This window comes from Brassica rapa, chromosome A08 (genome assembly GCF_000309985.2).
Source record: "Brassica rapa cultivar Chiifu-401-42 chromosome A08, CAAS_Brap_v3.01, whole genome shotgun sequence".
In the NCBI taxonomy this organism is placed as follows: domain Eukaryota; kingdom Viridiplantae; phylum Streptophyta; class Magnoliopsida; order Brassicales; family Brassicaceae; genus Brassica; species Brassica rapa.
Window position 1 is genome coordinate 5,539,606 of NC_024802.2, and position 9,576 is coordinate 5,549,181.

General features: G+C 30.8%; 1 protein-coding gene across 1 annotated transcript; it reads right to left on the reverse strand.

Moving 5' to 3' along the window:
• Positions 1 to 1,202: 1,202 nt before the first annotated feature.
• Positions 1,203 to 1,922, reverse strand: LOC103833351 (myosin-binding protein 3; the record flags this gene model as incomplete). The annotated part of the gene is given in 1 exon segment (XM_009109436.3): positions 1,203 to 1,922. A coding segment is annotated over 1 exon segment (720 nt), but the record flags the coding sequence as incomplete, so codon positions are not given.
• Positions 1,923 to 9,576: the final 7,654 nt, after the last annotated feature.

Consider the following 9,576-nt stretch of genomic DNA (forward strand, 5'->3'; position numbering starts at 1 on the left):
TCGAAAAAAGAAAGTTGTGTCTCTTACTTTCTGCACTTTATTCACTCTGATCTCACTGCACTTACATGTTTTGGCTAAGGTTATTTTTAGGCTATCTAGGATTTTGAATATCTTATCTAGCAAGGCTTCTTGCTGCTACCGGTGGGATATTCCGGTGGCTCCGATGGTGATTTCCTAGGCTCCAACAGGGGATTTCCAAGGCTCCAACAGAGGATTCAGAGATTGTTAAGTCAATGCAAGGTAAAAAAGCTGTGTAGAGTTGGGTGTCAATAACACAAAGAAAGCATAGTTTGAAGAAACATGAACTTGAAGTGCTAACAAAGGATGGTTTACATTCATTGTGCAGTTGTATCACATGTTTGCTTGTGTGATCAACAAAAACATTACATTAATACGAAATGCAATTTTTTATTTTTAGGTATCCTGAAACTGAAACTGATGATTTCGTTTTATGTTTACATGGTGATTCAACACAAAACGAAGCATGGTGAACATGCTCTTGCTCGCTTGAAGGTTTACATAGGAGAATGGTTACACTTGATGCTCTGAAATAAGTCCCTTTTCTGTTTTATGTTTCTTTTAATGATCTAGGCAATGAATAATGTCCAAATTTGTTAATCATCAGCTGATTTGGTAGTCAGGGTTTTGAGAGTTTAGAGTGGCCACAAGTACTACTTATTGGGTCGTCTATCATCTGAGGTTAGCTGGAACCATTAAAGTGACTATCTTTCTCTTTCTGGATCTTTTGCCACAATGAGCTATTGATACCAACCCTGTTTTCTTAGAGAACCCTTAGACAGATCATTTAATTTTTTTTATTTGAACAAGAACTTGAGCTGAAAAGAAGGGAAAGGCTACAAGTGATGTACGAGCGTAAGAAGCAACTTAATAAGCTCAGGGACAATGTAGATCAGGTGGTTACATATTGATTGAAGAAAAACTGACATCTATGAGTACATCGGAGTTGTAGCCAACTGAAACTTTGTTTTAGTTTTGTTAGTGTCATGGCAGTGACCCATGTTTTCAATCCTTGATTGTTTTGTTCATACAAATCAAAGCGATCTTAATATCATTTGATATGTTTACAAATGTCACAAAGTTCTACATTGATATTTACAAAGTTAATACAAAGTCTACGCAGACCACATTTAAGAAAACATAGCGAGCAAGAAAGCAAAGATAATACAACCAACAGAACCTGATTAAGAAGGTTATGTTGATGAATCATGATCCTTCAATAAATCATCCATTTGCTTCACCTGATCATCATTGTCCCTCAATTTGTGTTCTGCTGCGTCAACATCTTTCATCTCAGCATTATTATCATCCTCAATGACATGAACATCATAAACAATCCGTTCTCGGTCATCATCATCATCATCATCAATGTTCTTCTAAGTCTCAAGTTCCTTCTCAAGAAAATGCTTCTCCCTCTCCCTTTTGAATAAAATCTCCTTGAGAATATTAATTCCTTCCTCATCATATGCAAATTTCTCTTCAATCATTCTCTCATACTGCTTTCCTTCCATTTCAAGTGAAGCTTTATCAGCTTGTAACCTCAGATTCATAGCCATAGCTTCATCAGCTGCTGACGCTGAAGCTGCTCTTTCTTCCTCCAATTCCACGATTAAAGCAGATCGAGCTAATCTCTCTTCCTCAATAGCTTCTTCAAGCATTCTCACCTTATTCATCAATTCCAAGTTCTTATCTTTACCAACCGAACTCTTTGTGTCTCCTTGGTCTTGATGATACCAAACGCTTGTTCTACTGGTAATGGCCATCTTCTGGATTCTGAGTATGATCTCGAATGGCAAGTCAAAGAGAAGTTTATGGACGTTTTGGTACCCAAGTAAGTAAAAGAAAAGAAGAGAAGAGGAAAGAGATGAAGCTGAGGTAAGAGCGAAGCACCTGAAACTGGGAAAAAGTCAAAGAAGAGAGAGACGGAAAGAAATAGCTCTGGCTAGGAGCTTCGAATAAGAATCGTTCTTATTTCGTTTTTTCTTTTCAGATTAAATAAAATGAAAAGGAGTCGGCGTAACATTATCTTGCACTTTGCTTACGAGTTTCTCCAAATAAGAAATATGGTCGATCCACGTGACCAAACAAATAGCTGTGTTGATTATTAAGATAAGAGTAATTGTAATACTCATCCCAGCTCAATTTGACCCATTGGCACACATTTCACATTTTCACTTGTAAAAACTGTATCTCATAAATCATAACTACGAGTTTATTTTATGGCCTTATTCTAACTACAAAAAGTAGAAAACGCAAAGAAAGATGAAATAAAAAAATATATATAACTACCATGTCATTTTTATGACAAATCGTTATAGACATATTTTACCATAACATATTGACTAGAAAAAATACAAAAACCTAGAAAAACCTGATCATATCCCAAAGAATAGACACATTTTTATTCTTTCATATTTGAAATTATAACTTTTTATAAATTATAAAGTAACCACTAATTTTTCATAATTTTATCGGGATTATTTAAATCCTAAACTCTAAAAACAAATCTTAACACCTTAAATTTTAAATAAAATTTTAATTAACATAATAGAACTAAAAACTAAGCCTGGTCCCAAATCATATTTCTCAAAATTTAAACAATGAAAAAATTAATCTGAATTATAAATCTTAACTATTTTTAATTATTAATATATATCATAAGTTATAAATCTAAAATATATCAGTTAATCAATGTATAAAATATCTTAAACATTTTACATATTTTAAAAGTATATTCTTATCCCAAAAAATTATACTACCTAGTCATTTTCTTAAGGTTCAATTAGTCCAACTATACTAGTATTTGCAAAGTGATTTTCTTAGCCTCTCATTTCTCATCTTAAAAATTGGACTGGTTAAAGTAGTAGTTATTTTTAATAAATAACTAGATTATGACCCGCACATAAAAATGCGGATATATTTTTTGTTTTACATTTTCATAGAAATTTAATTTTTATATTTGTGTTTTTAATCATATTTGTGTTTTTCTTTATATAATATTTTTCTTGAATGATTAATAAGAAATTTTAATAATTGTATTAAAATAGTTTGACCACACCTATATCAATAGATCATGTTCATGTATTAATAGATATATTTAAAACCGAAATTTTAAATATATACATATTTTCAGGCTTTTTTTATTTTTTTTACTTCTGTATTTTCTTCTCTGTATTTTATTACTACTACCTACAAAATAATATACAGAGTATATTATTATAAGAAGACTCGCGAAGAAGCTATGCAAGATTTCCGAGAAAGAACCCGACCGACGATGGCGGGGCCCGCATGGAACCCACATGAAGACTTCTACATAAAAACGACAACAGTCTCTGACAGCAATTGTCGGCACCACTATTAAATCAAATGTCGGCACCACTAGAAGACACGTTGCAAGATCTTATTCAAGCAACATTTTCCTATAAATACGCATTCATGATCAAGGAAGGGGGCACAAGCTATTTCACTCTCTAAACTTCCACTCTCTAAAACTCTCCCTTCTGTCTAAAAATTCTCAGTGTTTTTCTGAGTTTTTAAGCTTGTAATTTTGTATCAAAAATTGTATCCCAAATCAAGATCAATAAAAGTAAGTTTTACTCATATTTTGTGTACAACATTCAAATATCTATAAATATCAAATACTAAAATTTTGTATATCAAAATAGTAACAAAGTTACAATAATTAAAACAAATTATAAAGGAATCAATGAAGTTAAAGTTTTGGTCAAATGAAAAACTGACATTTTGCAAACTTTTCAGGCAGTCTACACTTCGTAGACTTTCGTTGAAGTTTACAATAAAAAGTTAAAAGTTTGGTCAAATGCATAATTAACTTCTTTTACGTAGACGTCTAAGTAAGTCTACCTAAATTTTTATTTTTGTTGTCAAAGATATAGACGAAGACTGCCGGGGAAGTCTGCGGTACAAAAAAAAATTTTGTTTGGTCAAATGCAAAAATACCTGTATGTTGACAAGTAGACTGCATCGTATGTCTGCATATAGGCGTAGACATACAAAACAATCTAATATCTCGACACAGATCTGAAAAATGATGAAAACCATGTAAATAGTTATCTTATTCTAGTATAAATCTCGTTTCCAACCTTCTCTATCGTCCAAACTCCAAATATGAAAAAAAAGAACCGTCTTTAACGATTCACTAATGAAGAAATTTGAAAATATGAAGTTTGTCTTTATGAAAATGAAAGTTATGAGAGTTATTTTAGATGGAAATGAAGATTTGTTGGTTTAGAATGAGAAAATAATGGTTGAAAATTGAATACTAGAGCTTTAAGAGCTCAAAAAATGATAGTTCATGAGGGTTGGAAAAATTGATGATAATGACATTATTGTAAATAAGAAGAAATGGTGTGGGTGTATTTGTTTTTTTTTTGTGAATTTCGAAATTAATAAAAAATTAAATAATAATGGCAATTTTGTAAATAATTCAAAAACATAAAGATAATATAGAAAATTCATTGATGAATAGTAATGACAAAAAAAAAGGTTTGTTTTGGGTTTGACTTGAAAAAATGGGTTAGTTTTAAAAAACTCCATTGTACTTTTTTGTCATGGTTTTTATCTATTCAAATTTTTCATGATAAGTTGTTTAACGAGGCAATTACATATTATAAAGTGGATGATAAAAAATGTTAAAAGATAGTTCTTACCAATTTTTGTAGCGTTTGTGTATGTTCTATGAACAAATAATAATAAAAACCAAATTCTTTAGTATGCTTTCTAACAACGTCACTTTACTCACAAAATATAATAAAATTACTTTTCTATACAAATATTTTCTTATCTTTTTTTGTCAACATTATATTTTACTAACCAAAGAATTTATAAGAGTATAAATATTAAAATTAACACAAATTACAAGATGGGATACATGTAGGCTTTATGTTATAAACAAATCACGTTTCTGCAAAGAGACATGTATCTGGAATGATCGAGATTCTCCATCAATCTTCGTGCTTTCGGTAACCTTCATGACCGTCTAATCTCCGGCAGATTTTCTTGTCTTTCTCAACACTGTGATTGTCACCAAGATTTGTACTGTCTAAACTCACCTTTTTTTTCTTAACCACTGCTCCAATATGGGGCTCAAACAATCTCCGGTGATTTGGCACAAGGTAATACATATAAGATTAGAGAAAACTCTTTATTAGATAATCTTCAAAGCAAAACATTATAACTCAACTGAATTTCGCATACAAAAATTAAGATAAATCCAACTTCTCCATCTTTCTTTTCATTTGGGATACTCACTCATATACCCGTAGAAAACAGATTTGAGCACAACCCGAGAAAAATACCCAAATCCAATCAAAACATAACGAGATAGAATAGATTCACGAAAGATGATATTATGGCTGGACTCGTCGGAAAAAATATCTGTAACGGAAAGAGAAATCCTGTTACACCATAATTAAAATTCGATTACGATCATTAATTAAAAAAACAAAATGGAACAAACAAGAAAACCGATTAGGACTGGGAAAAAAATATGAATCAGAAAAACCAAACCGAATGCAATCCGAAAAAGTAGTATCAAACCCAAACCGGAATTGGTTAAATATTTGAACGGGTTCAAAATTTTGGTATCTAAAAAACCAAAACCAAACTTGATCTGAACCGAAGTATTTCGGGTACCCGAATGTATCCAAAATAGAATTATACACCTACATATATTAATTATTTTTAGATTTAATGTATATTAAAAACATTCAAAATATATAAGATACTTATAAGTTGTTCAAAATACTTAAAAATTTATACAAATAGTCAAAAATAAATGTTTAAAATATCTAAAATATACTCAAAACACCAAAAATACTTGAAATATCTATTGATTTTCTATCCAAATATTCAAACCAACCAATTTATATGTTAATTTATGTATTTTGACATATGTTGTTCAAATTTATATGTAATATATTATTTTGGTTATAGATTTTGAGAAATTTTAAACATATAATATAATGAATTTTAATTTTTTTAAAAATAATTTAAATGAGTTATCTGAACCCGAACTGAATCCGCAAAGATCCGAACCGAACCGGAATAGGTATCCGAACATCCATCCCTATAACCGGTGGTAAAAAGAGCCATGAGTGATAAAAATGAGTCACTGATCACTGGAACCTAATTTTTTTTAATCAAAATGTTCTTATAGAGAGGTCGGAGAAAGTCTAGAGAGAAATTAAATATTTAGATTTAAAGTTCAATAAAAAAATTTCTCACTCAAAAATTAATATACTCTTATAAACCAGTTGGAAATATGTGGCTTTATATTGAATGGCTTATATTAAAAGTTGAGTGGACAGCGATGGAGAGAAAAGGATGTAATATGAGTTTATAGTGTTTTGGGTTTTTGTGTTTCTAAAAGGAAACAACGAGAGAGAGAGTAGCTTTTTCACTTCTAATGTTCTATTAATAAACAAGAGGATACGTACATATTTATAGTGACAGAAAAATATTAAAATATAACCAGTCGGTTATAAATAGAAAGAATTACACTATAAGACAGTTTTGAGTTATTTATAACAAAATAAGACAGTTTCAGCTACTGAGGTACTTTTTCCTAACTTTATCACATTTCGTTTAGTTTTTCAAGTTAAAACAGAACTATATACTAATTTAGTAGGACCCACTATCATCTCTCTCTTATCTTCTTTATTCTGAACTCACTTTTTTTAATGATTGACTTTTATCTTTTTTATCGTTTTGAAGTTTTCATCATTTTTTTTTTAATTCTTTTTCGTCATGAGGTCCTTGGACATCATGATACTATCACGCAGGAGTCGGGCAGCGTCATCAAGAATCTCGCACTCAACAATGGAGATTTAGAACAAAATGTTTAACAAATCAGAAACAAAAAAAAACAGTTTTGTTCAAACTTTTGAATGTAAAACCATGAATTAGGTTTGAAATCTATCAGATCTGGACAAAATACATAAAAAAAGTGGAGGAATTCGTAAAGAATCGTGAAAAATAGGTGAGAGAGGCGGAGATTAGAGTTTCTGGTCGATAGTGACCAAAAAAGAAGACGAGGTTATTTTCGTAATTTTCCATCATAAAATTAAAAAAATCAAAATAAAAAGTTCGTGTGTACATTACTTTCAAACTGTACATGTGTACACCTAATTTTATGTTATACATCAAAGAGATTGTGTACACAATTTTTTCTTTTTGTAGGTTTTCTATCTCAATAACTAAGCATCTACGACTTCGTGAACTCACGATAACGTTAACACAATGTACATGTGATTTTTTTTCCTTCTTCCTATGTACACGCATGGTCAGACATCTTTGAAATCTGACTGAACCCAAATATCATCCTTCACATTTTGTGTAAGAGCTTCTGTGTTTTCATGGTAGCTTCATGGTAGATCTTATCTTGATTAATTTCTGGTTGTTTTACATATGTACACTATCATATTTAGCGTACACATATACACGTCTTTATTTATTTAAAAGATGTATGACCTTGCGTGTACAAATCTGACTGAACCCCCAATATTTTGGTATAGAGGTGCTTGTATGGTTATGGTACACACCATTTTGTACATGTGGATATGTAAAGCGATGTACACATGTACATAAAAATGAATCAATATATGTGAAAAAGTTGTACACATATAGGTGGATTGGTGGTTGCTTACTAAAACAATACCAAAATACATACTCCCTCTGTTTTTAAAAGATGCATATTCTAGACTTTTCACATATATTAAGAAAACTCATTAAATATACATTATTTTTTGTGAATAACAATTTTCCATAACTTTAAACCAATAGAAATTCCATAAACACTATTAATTTTTTTGAAACTTACAATTTTTCATAAAATCATACATTGAAAAAGTAAAAAATGTATCTTTTTAAAACAAATTTTTTTTCCAGAACATACATCTTTTAGGAACGGAGGGAGTAATAAATAGATCAACTCAAACTGAAAATGGTGTACATGACAATAGGTGCACATATGATTTTGTGTTTTACTCATATTAGCTTTGATGTTAGTTCATTTAATTTATTTTCCAATGCATTTAAGAATTAAAACATGAGTTTAGGATTTTAAAGAGAATACACGATTCTACGATACATTACTTTAGTAATATACAATGTACACATGTAAAGATAAAGATGTACACATGTAAAGATGTTCACATGTTATCTTTGTACACATGTAATCATGTACACATGTAAAGATGTACATGTACATATAAAATCATGTTGTACATTTTTTGCAATTTTATTTAAGGAGTGGCATTTTAGTAAATTTTATTTAAGGGATGTCTAGTTTCATGTACACATGAATCGTTGTACATGTGGATAGTGTATATGTATGTACAATATATCATGTACATATGAATCATTTATTTTTCATATTTTTTTAATGAAGGGTATTTTCGTAATTTTAACTTCATCTTCCCTAAATCAATTAGGGTTTTCTGCAATTTCCCTCTATAGCCGCCAGCCATTATTCTCACCTTAATCATCCTTTTTTTTTTCTTGCTTATAATACATTTAAACATGTAAAAATATCATATAAAACATAATTTCAAGCTCCAAATGATTTTGTTTCTACAACAAAAACGTAAATCTTGTTTTTTCTTTTTATTAATGTCACAGCGTGAGAGGGATGAATTGTGGAACACGACGTGAAAGAAGAAGCTTTTTAACAGTTTCCGGCGAAGCCATTCCCTTCACTGATGCTTTTATTATATGGTTTATACCACTATTTCCATGGTTATAAAAAAGAAAATAGGGAAGAAGATGAAATACTGAATGGGTCCACTTAGTTATATTTAAATTATAATTTAGTTAGAAGAAAAGAGAATAGTTAGAAGAAAGTTAGAAAAAAGTGTCTAAGGAGCAATAACTGCTCTAGAGTGTAATAAAAAATTCAAAACTGTCCTAGAGTGAAAATAACTCTTATAAATATCAGTCAAAGACCGACTATGACTATTAAGACAAAAAAAAAGAAGATACACTTTATCTTCTAAATAGATAATCACAAATATTATCTTTAACACTCCCCCTTGATTATCTATTTTGTATTACATAGTGCTTCGTTAAAAACTTAGTTACGGAAAAATCCATTGGGACAAAAACCATAACAAGGAAAAAAAAGTACACTGCCGTAATCTCCCCCTGAGAATATCGGACATAGCTTTCTCGTCACAGGTCACACAAATGATGCATTCCGATACCGTAGACGTGTTTTCGAAATATTGCAGTGGGAAGAGCCTTTGTGAACAAGTCAGCTGGATTGTCGCATGGTCGTACATACTCGATGTCCACCTCTTTATTTTTCTCGAGCTCCCGTATGTATGAGAAAAATCTTGGAGGGATGTGATTCGTCATGTCGCTTTTGATGTAGTCTTTTTTGAGTTTGAGCGACACAAGCCGAGTTATCTTCAAATATTTTCGTCGGCTCTTTCTCGTTGACTATTCCGCTTGAAACTTGTATGTGGTGACTCACTGACCGAAGCTACACACATTCTCGATATGCTTCGTGAAGCGCAATAATTTCAGCATGATTCGAAG